At 50.6% G+C, this 18,398-nt stretch overlaps 1 protein-coding gene across 5 annotated transcripts in view; it reads right to left on the bottom strand.

The window, feature by feature from the left end:
- Nucleotides 1–1,108: 1,108 nt before the first annotated feature.
- LOC124017083 (BTB/POZ domain-containing protein kctd15) overlaps nt 1,109–18,398 on the bottom strand; it is a 33,677-nt gene continuing 16,387 nt past the window's right edge. For all 5 annotated transcript variants that reach the window (XM_046332473.1, XM_046332472.1, XM_046332469.1 and 2 more), the window contains exons 4-5: nt 17,729–18,034; nt 1,109–4,858 (exon numbers count right to left, since the gene is read on the bottom strand). In XM_046332473.1, coding sequence (XP_046188429.1) covers nt 4,700–4,858; nt 17,729–18,034 — 465 coding nt within the window. In that variant the 3' untranslated portion in view covers nt 1,109–4,699. The remainder of the gene's footprint in view (nt 4,859–17,728; nt 18,035–18,398) is intronic.

Below are 18,398 nucleotides of genomic sequence, written 5' to 3'. Positions count from 1 at the left end.
AGATTCTGGTGGGTTTGGTCCAGATGCAGGGATTTGGGAGCAGATTCTGGTGTTTGTTGTCCAGATGCAGGGATTTGGGAGCAGATTCTGGTGGGTTTGGTCCAGATGCAGGGATTTGGGAGCAGATTCTGGTGGGTTTGGTCCAGGTGCAGGGATTTGGGAGCAGATTCTGGTGTTTGTTGTCCAGATGCAGGGATTTGGGAGCAGATTCTGGTGTTTGTTGTCCAGATGCAGGTATTGGGAGCAGATTCTGGTGGTTGTTGTCCAGATGCAGGGATTTGGGAGCAGATTCTGGTGGGTTTGGTCCAGATGCAGGGATTTGGGAGCAGATTCTGGTGGGTTTGGTCCAGATGCAAGGATTTGGGAGCAGATTCTGGTGTTTGTTGTCCACATGCAGGGATTTGGGAGCGGATTCTGGTGGGTTTGGTCCAGATGCAGGGATTTGGGAGCAGATTCTGGTGTTTGTTGTCCAGATGCAGGGATTTGGGAGCAGATTCTGGTGGGTTTGGTCCAGATGCAGGGATTTGGGAGCAGATTCTGGTGTTTGTTGTCCAGATGCAGGGATTTGGGAGCAGATTCTGGTGGGTTTGGTCCAGATGCAGGGATTTGGGAGCAGATTCTGGTGGGTTTGGTCCAGATGCAGGGATTTGGGAGCAGATTATGGTGTTTGTTGTCCAGATGCAGGGATTTGGGAGCAGATTCTGGTGGGTTTGGTCCAGATGCAGGGATTTGGGAGCAGACTCTGGTGGGTTTGGTCCAGATGCAGCAGCAGAACCATTTGAAAGTCCCTTTGGCCCCTCAGACTGCTGATCTTCATTTAACCCCTAACGCCCTCTACTTTTCCCATGCAGGGACTAAACTGGTGCTCTGCAAAGATATGTTTGTGCAGGGTCTGACACATTTTTCTGGGGGATTATAGTATATTGAGAGTTCACTTCAGGTCAAACTTAAAAAGTTCATGACCACCAAAGAAACCACAAGAGATCTGTTTTACATGTAACTGCATGAGGTGTACTGTATTTTCCCTCTTGAAAGAGACAGTGTTAGTGCAGATGAAAGGACGAAAAAAAACACCCTATTATCCAAGAAATGACACAAAGGACAGGAATGAGGCAGAAATATACAGTACATCCTTTTATTATCGCAAATATGCAAGAAAAATCAAATGGACACACTGTAAGTGAACACATGCCCTTTAATACCACAGTCTAATTATTAAAACATTTTCAATAATATACATTTTGTACCTTAAGTATACCCTTTTGAAATGTGTTTAATCCATATGTACACAACATAATGCTTGCAAATTGGAAATTATTTTCATTATTTTTGTTTGGTAGTAAATGAGAGGACTTTTAGGTCTCTTTTTTAATAAGACGGTCGAGGGCTCAGTAAAAGCCAGTGTGCTGATAACAATTTAATATACAAACAACTGTACAACTGCCCTCTAGTCTCTGGACTGTGTGGACACACCACACAGAGAAGTGGTAGGACTCCTTGTTAATTATGGTCTTACTGACCACAAATTACTAAAAGGAAATGGTACACTCTCAGAAAAAAAGAGTGCTATGTGGCACCATGTGTCCCTGTAGGGGAACCCTCTGAAAAAAGGGTTCCAGATAGAACCATTTAAGATCTGGTTCAAAATAGCACGCTTTAATAGCACCTGGAACACAGGTTCAATTTGGAACCCAAAATGGTTCTGTCTGGAGCCAACTTTCAGGGGGTTCTCCTACAGGGACAAATGGTGCTGCACAGCACTTCTTTTTTTCTGAGAGGGTATGTGTGAAAACATACAATATGTTAGAGGAAATGGCCCAGTAATGTAATGTATCTGTCAGAACCTGCCACCTGTAAGAGGTATTGTTGAGTTGCTTTACTCTTGTGTCAACAGGGAAGTGAACTGATGAAGTTGAGCTAAATGCTGCCACATACTGTAACTATTCAGAACCATTGAGAACTGAGCCGGTTCCCTTCAGATGTAAAGTTGAATCTAGAGATACCAGAGGACATAAAGTAGGGAATGTTTGTTTGGTCTGGTGCGGTGCGTTCCAGTGAGCCATGGGGGTAACGTTAGGAGGGTGCTCTGTACAGAAGGGTCTGGGAATGTGATGACGCAGTGGGGGGCACAACCCTTGTCTCTACTGGCATTGCTGAGGAGCTGGGAGTGCATGGGAGCCCGGGGGACCCGCTGGGCTCTGAAGCCCCACATCCCTCAGCAACATGAAAGGCCTGGTTGGCCATTCCCTTTGTGGCGACTGGATACAAGGGCCCAGGACAGTAGCAGGTCAGAACAAAGAGGAGCCTGATTGGGAGGGAGGCCCCCCAGGAGGTCTGTGCTGCCTTCTGGACTTCTTGGAGCTAAACTAACTAACCCTGACCATCTTTAAAAACTGAAGACTGAAGAAGTCCTGGGGCTTGTTTAATCAGTGGACATCCACAGAGAAGACACTGGACACTAGGACCAAGAGGAGAGTTGGTTCATTACAAATTAGACTACCATCCCATTTGAAATAAGATTTTTGTAATTGTGATTAGTGAAACACCCACCATAGAAGGTTTCAAAACAAACTCATCAACAAGCTGGTGCTGAACCAAGATCAGAATGGGCCTCTTTTTGATCTATTATTTTGGAATGGATGAAACACAGATATAAAGTATGACAACTTTACTCTTTCTTTCTTGTTTCTCTCTTTGATCCACAAATGTAGAGAATCAAACCATGGAATCACAGCAGGATAGAACAAGTGCCTCCCACTCTTTTTCTCTGTAAACAATGCTCTGATGCTCAGCTTACAGTTCATTTTAGGTTATGCTGCTGCAGACATGTGAAGAGTGATTGAAATAATCCTCCCTTAGAAATGAAATGACAGACAGTCAGCAAGACAAACATGATTGAACGTAAAGTATTCTTTCAATTGTTAGACTATTTGTACTGTGTTTGTTCCTATAAAATTGTTTTGAATAATCATAGTGATTTCTGTGTCAAATAAACAATTATGAAAACATGAATTTTTAACTTTGTACAATCATCAAATAGGCAACTTAGCTTTATCACCGAAGTTTGCTATTACTTACATTGGGCTCTCTCAACATATTAATATGTGCTAATTACTATAAACACAATGAGATAATGTGTGGGTTGATTTAGAGCTGGTCATCAGGACGTATACTAAGAACTTATTTGGGGTGGAGGATGTTTTGTAGAGGATGTGTTATAAGTGCAAACAAAGTTATCAAGCATTTAGAGTACATCTCATCACAATCATGGAGATACACTGATCTACCTCAGTTCACATGTTCCTTGTCAAGTTAGGAACATTCTGGCATTCCACGACCAGCAACACATTCAGAGCCTTCATATACAATTTCATTCAGATTTTCTCATTTCACATTGCAGATCATTTTACATGTTGACTTTTAACTTTTTAATAAATATATGTACTCTCACATTGTTAATCTTATTTGATGTAAGATATGTTTGACAGCTAATTGCGACAACGCCAATGCACTTTATGCATGCTACAAATGTTTCCTCTGAAAGATGTAGAAATAGCCAGGTTCCCTTGCAGCCCCATTTAAACAATGAGACCTTCTCCAGCTCTGAATGCATTACCAGCCAGACTGCTGCTTTAGCCACGTAGCCTCCAGACATAATAGTGTTTCTATAGCCACTGCCAAGTCTCTCTCTTTATGTCTCTCTATGTCTCTCTCTCTCTCTGTCTCTCTCTCTCTCTGTCTCTCTCTCTCTCTGTCTCTCTCTCTCTGTGTATCTCTCTCTCTCTGTCTATCTCTGTCTCTATTTCTCTCTCTCTCTGTCTCTCTTTCTCTCTCTGTCTCTCTCTGTCTCTCTTTCTAAGTCTCTGAAGCTTTCAAACATACTGACTGAATACAACGCTCATACATCCTTCATATAGGAGGGAAAAAAACATAAAACAATCCTATTAATAATTGTTTACACCATGATGTGATAAAACAGCTAAAAAAAAAGAGAAAAAAGTTGTACTTTATAAACAACAATGAAAATAAGAAAGACAATCAATTGGACCTCCCTTGGCTGCGAGGCCTGGTTGCTGGCTATAAGAGCAATGTGGGCTGGATGGCTGTCACTTCCTCCTCTTCCTCTCTGTCAGCCCTGTCCCTTGTCAGGCCAGGCCTCCCTAAATAGCACCTGTCTTGTCCCCACTCAGCTGCACTGGACGGCGCACACAACACATGGGCCTCACACAGACACGTACGGGACTGGACGACACACCGCCATGCGCTGCACTGAGGGCAAGGGGGCCGTGCTCCTCACTGAGGTCAGGACACCTCTTCACAAGGGGTCAGAGAGCCTTACAACTGGAGGAAAAAGAGATTGGTCACGGTGCTTAAATGGGTCAAGAGATGGAGTTGCTGTTTCAGTCTTTCTGTTCATCATCATAGTCCTATATTCCTTTGGGTGTTATTAGTAAACATAATCAAATCCTTTCGTTTTCTTTCTTTGCTTTTTTGTGTTTATACTACATTCCCCTTAAAGCACTGAGTTCCTCAGAGCTGGCAACGTTATCAGGCATCTGCTAATACTTAGGTGTTTCTTGCTGGGTTGGTTTCTGTGGTGTGAGGTGGAGGGATATTAGGGTTTGGGTTTGTTCTGTTCTGTCCAGTAGGGGGGTGAGGAGCCCCTCATGGCTAGTCCCTCTCCTCTCCTAAAGTCTCTCTAGTCCAGGGGCTCCTGTTTTATCCTGATGGGGGTGTTCATGGACATACTCCGCCGGTCCTCACGGCACAGCACGTACTCGCTGAACTGGGAGGAGTCCACCCCGCCGCCGCAGGACGCTGCCACGCTGAAACCCTTCTGGAACAGACGCTCTAGAACCTGCAGGGACAGAGCAACAACAGAGGTTTAATCAATCAAATCTATTCATAAAGCCCGTTGTACATTAGCAGCCACAAAATGCTTTGCAGTAACCCAACCTAGACCCAAAAGAACAAGTAGAAGCACAGTGGCCAGGAAAAACATCCAAAGGGTTAACACAGACTTATCAATAATAATGTCCACACACCACCTCCTCATCAATCAAAGCACATTTACTGGTGATGAGTCACGTATACAGAGCACATGTCACTAACCCAATCACATAGATGGATATGTGCCGGAGGGGCGGTCGGACATCATACTGTCTCTAATATTCATGGTGGTGGGTGGTGTTGAAGGATCTGCTGATGATGATATGAGGGCATGAGCTCAAAGAGATGGAGGGGGTTGGGGGTGTATTAGAGAGAGTTAGCTAGTTGCATTTGGAGGGAGCTGGCTTGAGTTCAGTATATGGAAAGTTAACTAGGGCTCCTAATTGGAGTAATGAGCAGTAGGGGTTGAGGAGTGATGCTGAGGCCTGTAAGATACTGAGAGCTATGAGGGGCTGTGAGGAGCTGTGAGGGGCTATGAGGAGCTGTGAGGGGCTGTGAGGAGCTGTGAGGGGCTCTGAGGGGCTGTGGGGAGCTCTGAGGGGCTGTGAGGAGCTGTGAGGGGCTCTGAGGGGCTGTGAGGAGATGTGAGGGGCTGTGAGAGGCTGTGAGTGGCTCTGAGGGGCTGTGAGGAGCTGTGAGAGGCTTTGAGAAGCTGTGAGGAGCTCTGAGAGGCTTTGAGAAGCTGTGAGGAGCTGTGAGGGGCTGTGAGAGGCTGTGAGAGGCTTTGAGAAGCTGTGAGGAGCTATGAGGGGCTGTGAGGAGCTGTGAGTGGCTGTGAGGGGCTGTGAGGAGCTATGAGAGGCTGTGAGGAGCTCTGAGGGGCTGTGAGGAGCTGTGAGGGGCTGTGAGAGGCTGTGAGTGGCTGTGAGGGGCTGTGATGAGCTCTGAGAGGCTTTGAGAAGCTGTGAGGAGCTCTGAGGGGCTGTGAGGAGCTGTGAGGGGCTGTGAGAGGCTGTGAGTGGCTGTGAGGGGCTCTGAGGGGCTATGAGGAGCTGTGAGGGGCTATGGGGAGCTGTGAGGAGCTGTGAGGGGCTGTGAGTGGCTGTGAGGGGCTGTGAGGAGCTGTGAGAGGCTTTGAGAAGCTGTGAGGAGCTGTGAGGGGCTATGGGGAGCTGCGAGGAGCTATGAGGAGCTGTGAGGAGCTGTGAGGGGCTGTGAGTGGCTGTGAGGGGCTGTGAGGAGCTGTGAGAGGCTTTGAGAAGCTGTGAGGAGCTCTCAGGGGCTGTGAGGAGCTGTGAGGGGCTGTGAGTGGCTGTGAGGGGCTGTGAGGAGCTGTGAGAGGCTGTGAGGAGCTCTGAGGGGCTGGGAGGAGCTGTGAGGGGCTGTGAGAGGCTGTGAGTGGCTGTGAGGGGCTGTGATGAGCTGTGAGAGGCTTTGAGAAGCTGTGAGGAGCTCTGAGGGGCTGTGAGGAGCTGTGAGGGGCTGTGAGAGGCTGTGAGTGGCTGTGAGGGGCTCTGAGGGGCTATGAGGAGCTGTGAGGGGCTATGGGGAGCTGTGAGGAGCTATGAGGAGCTGTGAGAAGCTGTGAGGGGCTGTGAGTGGCTGTGAGGGGCTGTGAGGAGCTGTGAGAGGCTTTGAGAAGCTGTGAGGAGCTCTGAGGGGCTGTGAGGAGCTGTGAGGGGCTGTGAGTGGCTGTGAGGGGCTGTGAGGAGCTGTGAGGGGCTGTGAGAGGCTGTGAGAGGCTTTGAGAAGCTGTGAGGAGCTCTAAGAGGCTTTGACAAGCTGTGAGGAGCTCTGAGGGGCTGTGAGGAGCTGTGAGGGGCTGTGAGAGGCTGTGAGGAGCTGTGAGGGGCTGTGAGAGGCTGTGAGAGGCTTTGAGAAGCTCTGATGGGCTGTGAGGAGCTGTGAGGGGCTGTGAGTGTCTGTGAGGAGCTGTGAGAGGCTTTGAGAAGCTGTGAGGAGCTCTGAGGGGCTGTGAGGGGCTGTGAGAGGCTGTGAGTGGCTGTGAGGGGCTGTGAGGAGCTGTGAGAGGCTTTGAGAAGCTGTGAGGAGCTCTGAGGGGCTGTGAGGAGCTGTGAGGGGCTGTGAGAGGCTGTGAGTGGCTGTGAGGGGCTGTGAGAAGCTGTGAGAGGCTTTGAGAAGCTGTGAGGAGCTCTGAGGGTCTGTGAGGAGCTGTGAGGAGCTGTGAGGGGCTGTGAGAGGCTGTGAGTGGCTGTGAGGGGCTGTGAGGAGCTGTGAGAGGCTTTGAGAAGCTGTGAGGAGCTCTGAGGGGCTGTGAGGAGCTGTGAGGGGCTGTGAGAGGCTGTGAGTGGCTGTGAGGGGCTGTGAGGAGCTGTGAGAGGCTTTGAGAAGCTGTGAGGACCTCTGAGGGGCTGTGAGGAGCTGTGAGGGGCTGTGAGTGGCTGTGAGGAGCTGTGAGAGGCTTTGAGAAGCTGTGAGGAGCTCTGAGGGGCTGTGAGGAGCTGTGAGGGGCTGTGAGAGACTGTGAGTGGCTGTGAGGGGCTGTGAGGAGCTGTGAGGGGCTGTGAGAAGCTGTGAGGGCTGTGAGGAGCTGTGAGGGGCTGTGAGGAGCTGTGAGGGGCTGTGAGGGGCTGTGAGAGGCTGTGAGGAGCTGTGAAGGGCTGTGAGGAGCTGTGAGGGGCTGTGAGGGGCTGTGAGAGGCTGTGAGAGGCTGTGAGGAGCTATGAGGGCTGTGAGGGGCTGTGAGGAGCTGTGAGGAGCTATGAGGGCTGTGAGGGGCTGTGAGGAGCTGTGAGAGGCTGTGAGGGGCTGTGATGAGCTGTTGGGGGCTGTAAGGGGCTGTGAGGAGCTGTGAGGGGCTGTGAGAGGCTGTTAGGAGCTGTGAGAAGTTGTGAGCGGCTGTGAGGAGTTGTGAGGGGCTGTGAGAGGCTGTTAGGAGCTGTGAGGGGCTGTGAGGAGCTGTGAGGGGCTGTGAGGAGCTGTGAGAGGCTGTGAGAGGCTGTGAGTGGCTGTGAGGGGCTGTGTGGAGCTGTGAGAGGCTTTGAGAAGCTGTGAGGAGCTCTGAGGGGCTGTGAGGAGCTGTGAGGGGCTGTGAGAGGCTGTGAGTGGCTGTGAGGGGCTGTGAGGAGCTGTGAGAGGCTTTGAGAAGCTGTGAGGAGCTCTGAGGGGCTGTGAGGAGCTGTGAGGGGCTGTGAGAGGCTGTGAGTGGCTGTGAGGGGCTGTGAGAAGCTGTGAGGAGCTCTGATGGGCTGTGAGGAGCTGTGAGGGGCTGTGAGGAGCTGTGAGGGGCTGTGAGGGGCTGTGAGAGGCTGTGAGGAGCTGTGAGGGGCTGTGAGGGGCTGTGAGGGACTGTGAGAAGTTGTGAGGGGCTGTGAGGAGCTGTGAGGGGCTGTGAGGAGCTGTGAGGGGCTGTTAGGGGCTGTGAGAGGCTGTGAGTGGCTGTGAGGGGCTCTGAGGGGCTATGAGGAGCTGTGAGGGGCTATGGGGAGCTGTGAGGAGCTGAGGAGCTGTGAGGAGCTGTGAGGGGCTGTGAGTGGCTGTGAGGGGCTGTGAGGAGCTGTGAGAGGCTTTGAGAAGCTGTGAGGAGCTCTGAGGGGCTGTGAGGAGCTGTGAGGGGCTGTGAGTGGCTGTGAGGGGCTGTGAGGAGCTGTGAGGGGCTGTGAGAGGCTGTGAGAGGCTTTGAGAAGCTGTGAGGAGCTCTAAGAGGCTTTGACAAGCTGTGAGGAGCTCTGAGGGGCTGTGAGGAGCTGTGAGGGGCTGTGAGGAGCTGTGAGGGGCTGTGAGTGTCTGTGAGGAGCTGTGAGAGGCTTTGAGAAGCTGTGAGGAGCTCTGAGGGGCTGTGGGGGGCTGTGAGAGGCTGTGAGTGGCTGTGAGGGGCTGTGAGGAGCTGTGAGAGGCTTTGAGAAGCTGTGAGGAGCTCTGAGGGGCTGTGAGGAGCTGTGAGGGGCTGTGAGAGGCTGTGAGTGGCTGTGAGGGGCTGTGAGGAGCTGTGAGAGGCTTTGAGAAGCTGTGAGGAGCTCTGAGGGGCTGTGAGGAGCTGTGAGGGGCTGTGAGTGGCTGTGAGGGGCTGTGAGAAGCTGTGAGAGGCTTTGAGAAGCTGTGAGGAGCTCTGAGGGTCTGTGAGGAGCTGTGAGGAGCTGTGAGGGGCTGTGAGAGGCTGTGAGTGGCTGTGAGGGGCTGTGAGGAGCTGTGAGAGGCTTTGAGAAGCTGTGAGGAGCTCTGAGGGGCTGTGAGGAGCTGTGAGGGGCTGTGAGAGGCTGTGAGTGGCTGTGAGGGGCTGTGAGGAGCTGTGAGAGGCTTTGAGAAGCTGTGAGGAGCTCTGAGGGACTGTGAGGAGCTGTGAGGGGCTGTGAGAGGCTGTGAGTGGCTGTGAGGAGCTGTGAGAGGCTTTGAGAAGCTGTGAGGAGCTCTGAGGGGCTGTGAGGAGCTGTGAGGGGCTGTGAGAGACTGTGAGTGGCTGTGAGGGGCTGTGAGGAGCTGTGAGGGGCTGTGAGAAGCTGTGAGGGCTGTGAGGAGCTGTGAGGGGCTGTGAGGAGCTGTGAGGGGCTGTGAGGGGCTGTGAGAGGCTGTGAGGAGCTGTGAAGGGCTGTGAGGAGCTGTGAGGGGCTGTGAGGGGCTGTGAGAGGCTGTGAGAGGCTGTGAGGAGCTATGAGGGCTGTGAGGGGCTGTGAGGAGCTGTGAGGAGCTATGAGGGCTGTGAGGGGCTGTGGGGAGCTGTGAGAGGCTGTGAGGGGCTGTGATGAGCTGTTGGGGGCTGTAAGGGGCTGTGAGGAGCTGTGAGGGGCTGTGAGAGGCTGTTAGGAGCTGTGAGAAGTTGTGAGCGGCTGTGAGGAGCTGTGAGGGGCTGTGAGAGGCTGTTAGGAGCTGTGAGGGGCTGTGAGGAGCTGTGAGGGGCTGTGAGGAGCTGTGAGAGGCTGTGAGAGGCTGTGAGTGGCTGTGAGGGGCTGTGTGGAGCTGTGAGAGGTTTTGAGAAGCTGTGAGGAGCTCTGAGGGGCTGTGAGGAGCTGTGAGGGGCTGTGAGAGGATGTGAGTGGCTGTGAGGGGCTGTGAGGAGCTGTGAGAGGCTTTGAGAAGCTGTGAGGAGCTCTGAGGGGCTGTGAGGAGCTGTGAGGGGCTGTGAGAGGCTGTGAGTGGCTGTGAGGGGCTGTGAGAAGCTGTGAGGAGCTCTGAGGGCTGTGAGGAGCTGTGAGGGGCTGTGAGGAGCTGTGAGGGGCTGTGAGGGGTTGTGAGAGGCTGTGAGGAGCTGTGAGGGGCTGTGAGGGGCTGTGAGGGACTGTGAGAAGTTGTGAGGGGCTGTGAGGAGCTGTGAGGGGCTGTGAGGAGCTGTGAGGGGCTGTTAGGGGCTGTAAGGGGCTGTGAGAGGCTGTTAGGAGCTATGAGGAGCTGTGAGGGGCTGTGAGAGGCTGTTAGGAGCTGTGAGAAGTTGTGAGGGGCTGTGAGGAGCTGTGAGGGGCTGTGAGGAGCTGCGCGGGGCTGTGAGGAGCTGTGAGAGGCTGTTAGGAGCTGTGAGGAGCTCTAAAAACTGAGATGTGAGAAGGATGGAGGCATGTTAGTGAGGCTAAGATTTTTTACATCTCCTGTAATCCTTCTGGGTTTTTTAGGAGAGGGAGTGTCTCTAAATCCCAATGTGTGGAGTGCTGTGTATTTATTTATTCCCCAGTTCCTTTAATGGAGTGTTGCAGCGTATGGAAATGAAAGGTCTCGCTCAGGGCTAGCCTCTCTCTCCTTATATTGCCAGATACAAAGCCAGAGACGAAGATCACGCAAAATACATGCATTTCGCCTGTTGCCCCATATAAACACACACTCGCACACATACACACACACACAAGTGAGAGTGGCCTCTCTAATTGCGGGAGTGGTGGCCCCATTGGAGGGCTAAAGCGGGACAATTTGTCTTGGTGGTTGAGTCACGCAGCCTCCTCAGTCTGGGGGTTAGGATGCCTGCTGAGGAATTCACAGATCACACAGACCAATAGGACTTGTTAAACAGGCTTGCTCAACTCTTAATGGCTGGTTTAAACACCCCCCCCCCTACCACCTCGCCCTGCTTCCCCCCCTGCCCTGATGCAAAAACAAGGCAGAGAGTTCGTCCCAAATTATACCCTATTCCCATGTAGTGCATTACTTTTGACCAGGGCCTATAGCATTCTGGCCAGGGTGCCATATGGGACACAAGCTAAGATTAAATGTGGGCCAGCAGCATTTTTATTCTTGCACTTAACTAACTCCAATAACGATAACTATCCCCTCTCCCTCTCCCTTCTCCTCCCCTCCCCTCCGGAGCTCTGTGACGATGACGGAGTCAGTCATTTGTGGGAAAGAGAGGCGGCAGAAGGCTGATGGTGAGCTTAAGAGAGGCACTAATTAAGAGACCTGCCGAAGCATCAAACGAACGCTCTCCAAATCCACGACAGACGATGGAGAGGAGTAACGATTATGGAAATGACATTACACTCCCTGCTTTGATCATTGCATCACATTGCATTTTCACCCCATTTCTTTTTTTTGTGTGTTTTTTTTTTTACATATGTGAGACTCTGTCACGTTCAGCGACGCATTCAGTCACAAAGGAGAGAAGGGTTGATCAATAAAGATACTCGTAATTAAAACATTGAGTCACAAAGGAGAGAAGGGTTGATCAATAAAGATACTCTTAATTAAAACATTTTGATAATGAGGCATTATCACACTGTAAATGTATTGAATTTAACCTCAACATTTCATATTGAATTTCAACACATGTACATTGATCTTTGATTCAAAATGCCAAATGTACCAATGTTCAAGTGTCTTTAACCCTTCTTGCTGTAAATAAGGTATTGGCTCTTTCACAGAACCCAAAACTCATTGCCCAGGAGTTACAGTGGTTTCTGAAAGTTGCATAGTTTCTTAACTTTATCCACTGTAGCAGCACTTTCTGTTCCGCTTTTTCTTTATGTTTGAAGCTCAGAATGTGAACAAAAGCTTTGCTTCACTTCATCCCCTGTGCACCTTCATAAACGTAGCCTACTGTAGCATACTAATCTATTCTCACTGTTGCAGGGTTGACTTGGCTGCAGAGGGATCAGCTACTGTCACATTCAACCCCCACCCCCCTGTACAGCATACAGGGACATCACAGCGCTGCCACTCAAACCTGGGGTCGCCATGGGGATGAGCAGGGGATACGTATCAAGCTCGCTCCACTAACCTCCCAGCATCATAACGGAACAGAACGCAGTAAGAGAAGCCGGTGAGGCAGGAATCAAAGTGGATGAGCCTCATGGCTGGAAACAGAGCGTGATGTAATATTGATGGCCACCGGAGTGCACACACACACACACACACACACACACACACATACCGGAGTTCACACACAAACACTGGAGTTAACACACACACGCAGGAATGCAGGCACACGAACGTGCATACACACACACACATCTCCAGAGGGGCTAGAGATGCCTGTGCAGCACTCCTCTAAGTCTCCAGTTGTCAGGACGTAGGACTGGGGGTCTCAGTCTCCAGTTGTCAGGACGTAGGACTGGGGGTCTCAGTCTCCAGTTGTCAGGACGTAGGACTGGGGGTCTCAGTCTCCAGTTGTCAGGACGTAGGACTGGGGGTCTCAGTCTCCAGTTGTCAGGATGGGGCGGCAGGGTAGCCTAGTGGTTAGAGCATTGGACTAGTAACCGAGCTGACAAGGTACAAATCTGTCTTTCTGCCCCTGAACAGGCAGTTAACCCACTGTTCCTAGGCCGTCATTGAAAATAAGAATTTGTTCTTAACTGACTTGCCTAGTTAAATAAAGGTTAAAGGTCTAAGTCTCCAGTTGCCAGGATGTAGGACTGGGGGTCTAAGTCTCCAGTTGTCAGGACGTAGGACTGGGGGTCTTAGTCTCCAGATGTCAGGATGTAGGACTGGGGGTCTTAGTCTCCAGTTGTCAGGACGTAGGACTGGGGGTCTTAGTCTCCAGTTGTCAGGACGTAGGACTGGGGGTCTTAGTCTCCAGTTGTCAGGACGTAGGACTGGGGGTCTTAGTCTCCAGTTGTCAGGACGTAGGACTGGGGGTCTTAGTCTCCAGTTGTCAGGACGTAGGACTGGGGGTCTTAGTCTCCAGTTGTCAGGACGTAGGACTGGGGGTCTTAGTCTCCAGTTGTCAGGACGTAGGACTGGGGGTCTTAGTCTCCAGATGTCAGGATCTAGGACTGGGGGTCTAAGTCTCCAGTTGTCAGGACGTAGGACTGGGGGTCTTAGTCTCCAGTTGTCAGGACGTAGGACTGGGGGTCTAAGTCTCCAGTTGTCAGGACGTAGGACTGGGGGTCTTAGTCTCCAGTTGTCAGGACGTAGGGCTGGGGTTCTTAGTCTCCAGTTGTCAGGACGTAGGACTGGGGGTCTCAGTCTCCAGTTGTCAGGACGTAGGGCTGGGGGTCTTAGTCTCCAGTTGTCAGGACGTAGGACTGGGGGTCTTAGTCTCCAGTTGTCAGGACGTAGGGCTGGGGGTCTTAGTCTCCAGTTGTCAGGACGTAGGACTGGGGGTCTCAGTCTCCAGTTGTCAGGACGTAGGGCTGGGGGTCTTAGTCTCCAGTTGTCAGGACGTAGGGCTGGGGTTCTTAGTCTCCAGTTGTCAGGACGTAGGACTGGGGGTCTCAGTCTCCAGTTGTCAGGACGTAGGGCTGGGGGTCTTAGTCTCCAGTTGTCAGGACGTAGGACTGGGGGTCTTAGTCTCCAGTTGTCAGGACGTAGGGCTGGGGGTCTTAGTCTCCAGTTGTCAGGACGTAGGACTGGGGGTCTCAGTCTCCAGTTGTCAGGACGTAGGGCTGGGGGTCTTAGTCTCCAGTTGTCAGGACGTAGGACTGGGGGTCTCAGTCTCCAGTTGTCAGGACGTAGGACTGGGGGTCTAAGTCTCCAGTTGTCAGGACGTAGGACTGGGGGTCTTAGTCTCCAGTTGTCAGGACGTAGGACTGGGGGTCTCAGTCTCCAGTTGTCAGGACGTAGGACTGGGGGTCTAAGTCTCCAGTTGTCAGGACGTAGGGCTGGGTGTGAGTGACAGGTAGAGCAGACTCAGAGTAATGTGGTGCTGCACAGAGGGAGTCCTACTTTGTTTAACTATACATGGCCATTAAAATGTTGTTTCTACCTCATCTTCATTCTCCACTTCATCACAAGCATCAAAAGACCTACTAGAAAGTGGTTGTCTGATCACACTAACGTGTTCCATTTCTAGGGGGGACAACTGCTGCCTTGCCTAAGAGACAAGTTCACAATATAAGTTTGTAGTAAAGCTTTGACACAGGATGGCCAGAAATAGTGTTGGTAGCTAAGTTTATCATGTGCTCTGTGTTTTTTTTTCTCGGAAGGGTGAGGGTGGTGGTGGTGATGGAGGTGGTGATGGTAGGGGTGGTGGTGATGGAGGTGTTGGTGGCAGGGCGGAGCCATGTTCTCCCTGTTACTAGCTGACCCCGTATGGATTGATAGGCTGGCTATGTGACATGGCGTGTCAGAAAGAGTGGCTGGGCCATGTAATGTCCCCGGCCCTGGCAGCCCTGGCAGTGAGAGGGGACAGGAAGGACAGGGGCCGTCTCAGAGTAGTGTTGCTGTCAGGGTGATGAAGGAAGGATTGCGTCTGGCTTGATCACAGTGCTCCATCACTGTGATGTACGGAGGTGGGTACCGGCCGGCTCCTGCTTCGGGACTGTGTGTGTGTGTGTGTGTGTGTGTGTGTGTGTGTGTGTGTGTGTGTGTGTGTGTGTGTGTGTGTGTGTGTGTGTGTGTGTGTGTGTGTGTGTGTGTGTGTGTGTGTGTGTGTGTGTGTGTGTGTGTGTGTGTGTTTTGCGTGCGTGCGTGCGTGCGTGCATGTGTGTGTGTGTACACCTCTGTGGCTCTTTAGCTAAATGTTTTCCCTCTTAAGCGGCCCAGTTCTTTTTTTCCCATGGCTCTACATCACAGGTGGTTTGCATTATTCCCCTTAAATTCCTTCATGACTGGAGGAATGAATCGTTCACTCACCAAGGTGGGGTTGTTTATAGGTTTTCTCTTTGGTTGGAGTTGGCAAGAACGATTTCTCAGAGAGAATGAGTTAGTAAGCCTCCCAAAATCTTATTGGTGATTAATTATAATGAATGTACCTGCCCTTGTATCGGAAGAGAAATGCTGTAACTAAGGGCAGCAGATGACTAAAGAATCCAAACCAGGGCAACACGGAAATACACACAAGTTCCCAACACTATTTTCCATCTCTTTCTCAAAACATTCCCTCTTTTTTTTCTTCTCTTTCTTCCTCTGTGGGCAGGGTGTGGTTGCACTCCCTTGGGTCGGGGTCCAGGACTGTAATCAGATCACAGGCACATTGTCTGGCCAGGTAAAATGAGGATTATTCTCATAACCTTCTCATACCAATGACACAGGACAGGATGAGGAAGTTCTTTAGAAAAATCTCCCCTTACACCAGAAAACACCTCCATCTGCTCTCTGTTCCCCTCACCTACAGCAGCTCAATGAGCTTAACTGCCAACCTAACTGCAGTGTGCTTGTGTGTGTGTGTGTGTGTGTGTGTGTGTGTGTGTGTGTGTGTGTGTGTGTGTGTGTGTGTGTGTGTGTGTGTGTGTGTGTGTGTGTGTGTGTGTGTGTGTGTGTGTGTGTGTGTGTGTGTGTGTGTGTGTGTGTGTGTGTGTGTGTGTGTGTGTTTGTCTTAAAGAGGCAAGCCCAGAGAGAGAAAGAGCCCTGCCGCGAACAATGCCTCCCCATCCGGGCAAAGGCTAGACGTTGAGACAAAGCCCTCTAGAGCCCCACTGTGTCCCTCATTCACTAACACAAACATCACAAACAGGTAACCCTGAAGAGAGGGCAGGCTCCCGTTTATGCCAGCGCCAAGTCATTCCCATGCAGTCTGAGTCCCAAATTACACCCTATTCCCTATATAAAGTGCCATATTCCCCACTATGTAGGGCATATGGTGCCATTTGGGATGCAGACACTGAATAATGGGGTTGGTTTCACCTGAGCTCCACAGAGACAGTGAGTCTGGGGGTGTGTTTCACCTTAGCTTCACAGAGAGAAACAGTGAGTCTGTGGGTTTGTTTCACCTCAGCTCAATAGAGAGACAGTGAGTCTGTGGGTTTGTTTCACCTCAGCTCAACAGAGAGACAGTGAGTCTGTGGGTTTGTTTCACCTCAGCTCAACAGAGAGACAGTGAGTCTGTGGGTTTATTTCACCTCAGCTCAACAGAGAGACAGTGAGTCTGTGGGTTTGTTTCACCTCAGCTCAACAGAGAGACAGTGAGTCTGTGGGTTTGTTTCACCTCAGCTCAACAGAGAGACAGTGAGTCTGTGGGTTTGTTTCACCTCAGCTCCACGAGAGAGACAGTGAGTCTGTGGGTTGGTTTCACCTCAGCTCAACAGAGAGACAGTGAGTCTTTGGGTTTGTTTCACCTCAGCTCAACAGAGAGACAGTGAGTCTGTGGGTTGGTTTCACCTCAGCTCAACAGAGAGACAGTGAGTCTGTGGGTTTGTTTCACCTCAGCTCAACAGATAGACAGTGAGTCTGTGGGTTGGTTTCACCTCAGCTCAACAGAGAGACAGTGAGTCTGTGGGTTTGTTTCACCTCAGCTCAACAGAGAGACAGTGAGTCTGTGGGTTTGTTTCACCTCAGCTCAACAGAGAGACAGTGAGTCTGTGGGTTTGTTTCACCTCAGCTCAACAGAGAGACAGTGAGTCTGTGGGTTTGTTTCACCTCAGCTCAACAGAGAGACAGTGAGTCTGTGGGTTTGTTTCACCTCAGCTCCACAGTCTGTGGGAAAGGCCTGATAATGAAAACTAAAATAGGAGGGATCCTTCCCAGTCCATTTGAGACAGATTTACGGCGCACACTGAGACCAAACTCAGCGGTAAACATAGTGAGAAAATGTTGTGTTAGTTGATGCGGCCAATTAATTATATTGCAAGCCATTTAAAAATCTATAAAAGAAGTATAAACCGGTTTAGGCTGTTTGAGAAATTGTAAGTATGGTATTAAAAAATGCAATACGTGTATTTCAATCTCCCCGGGCGGTGTTATATTGGAGTCTTTTTAAAAAGAGGAGCTGTGTCTTAAAAAGGAGTCAAACGTAAATTATGCATATAATTTTTTTTCACCCCTCTCATTTTTGTGAGAAGAAAACATGGCCGCAGTGCAGGCAGACAGACAGTGGAGAGGAGACAAGACTTTGTCCCGCTGCTCAGGCAGCTAGGCAGCAGCCCCGGAGGTGGTCTCTCACATTGGCAGGAGGGCGGTGGAGGTGTCAGAGCAGAACGCCTGCCTGGCGTGTTGGGGGTAGTGTGGGGCATGCTGGGTGCTGGGTGAGGCTCCTCTATGTGTTGATCTGTATGGCTATTGGCAATGAGGTGTTGATGATACCACAGAGCTGTGGTGAGAGGCTGCTCTGCTCCTTAAAGCCTCATTCAAACCTTGGAGAGGGAAGATTATTGCTGTGACATAAACCTACAAGTGGTTGAAAAAACGTGTCACTATCTCCAAACATCTTAAACAAATCCACTCTAAATCACATCAGAGTAACTATTATCCCATGTGAGTTATGATGAGGGTTTGTTGCTCCAGAACAGTCATCTTGTCTGTGGCTACACGCAGGCTACAAATCATGTCACATGCCTTTACATGGACATTTCAAAGTGGAGTCCTTGTCCTATAGATCACCAGTGATGACTTTAGAACAGTCAACAGTCAACTTCACACCTGTAAAATGTGATACACCATTATACCCACTTTAAACCCTGCTCCCCCAAGACTATAGGAAAACAGAAGTCACAGAGGCTCTCTGGGGTTTTCATCACCAGGAAAAAAAACTTCTAGTGATGATTAAAGACAGCTGCCGACATTCATGCACAGACAAAACGTTATCTACCTGGACAGAGTTGAGCCTGCAGTAGCCGTTGAGGGGGAAGCGGATGACGTGCGTGGGGTCCTGGTTCCAGCCGGCGTTCACCGAGTTGCACATGACGTCTCCAGTCTCGGGGAAGATCTCCTCGATGAGCACCTTCTCCCCGCTAAGGGCGATCCTCTCACCTAGGTCAGGCGTCACCCGCACCACCAGGCAGTCACAGGGCTGGGCCGTCCTGCGCTGCTCCCTCTCCTGCTTCCAACGTTCCAGCTCCTTAATCATGGGGGACAGCTGGTAGTACCGAGCCTCCTCGTACAGCAGGTGGAACTCCTGGATGGGACAGGATAGGAAACATACACAAACACTCAAATCCAAGTCATGTTCATGTCAGACCTCTTTGTCCTTTTCACGCCACTTCGATACGAAGTGATTTTCTTAGCAAGTTAGGAGATCATTTTTGCTAACCCTAACCTGCTATGTTAATTATCCTAATCTGCTGTGTAAATACTCCTAAGCCGCTACGAAAAAATCACTTCCCAATCGAAGTGGTTTTAAAAGAGTGTATTTTATAGTCAGTCCCTCATATTCATCTCATGGTATTTCCTGGTTACAAATGATCTCGGTTAGGCTCACATTGAACATTCAAATATCTCAGATTGAAGAATGATTCACTGGTAAACCAGATCAGTCTCCA

The sequence above is a fragment of the Oncorhynchus gorbuscha genome, unplaced genomic scaffold (genome assembly GCF_021184085.1).
Source record: "Oncorhynchus gorbuscha isolate QuinsamMale2020 ecotype Even-year unplaced genomic scaffold, OgorEven_v1.0 Un_scaffold_149:::fragment_2:::debris, whole genome shotgun sequence".
Classification (NCBI taxonomy): Eukaryota; Metazoa; Chordata; class Actinopteri; order Salmoniformes; family Salmonidae; genus Oncorhynchus; species Oncorhynchus gorbuscha.
Note: the sequence above shows the minus strand (reverse complement) of the source record. Positions and strands in the feature narration are given on the sequence as shown.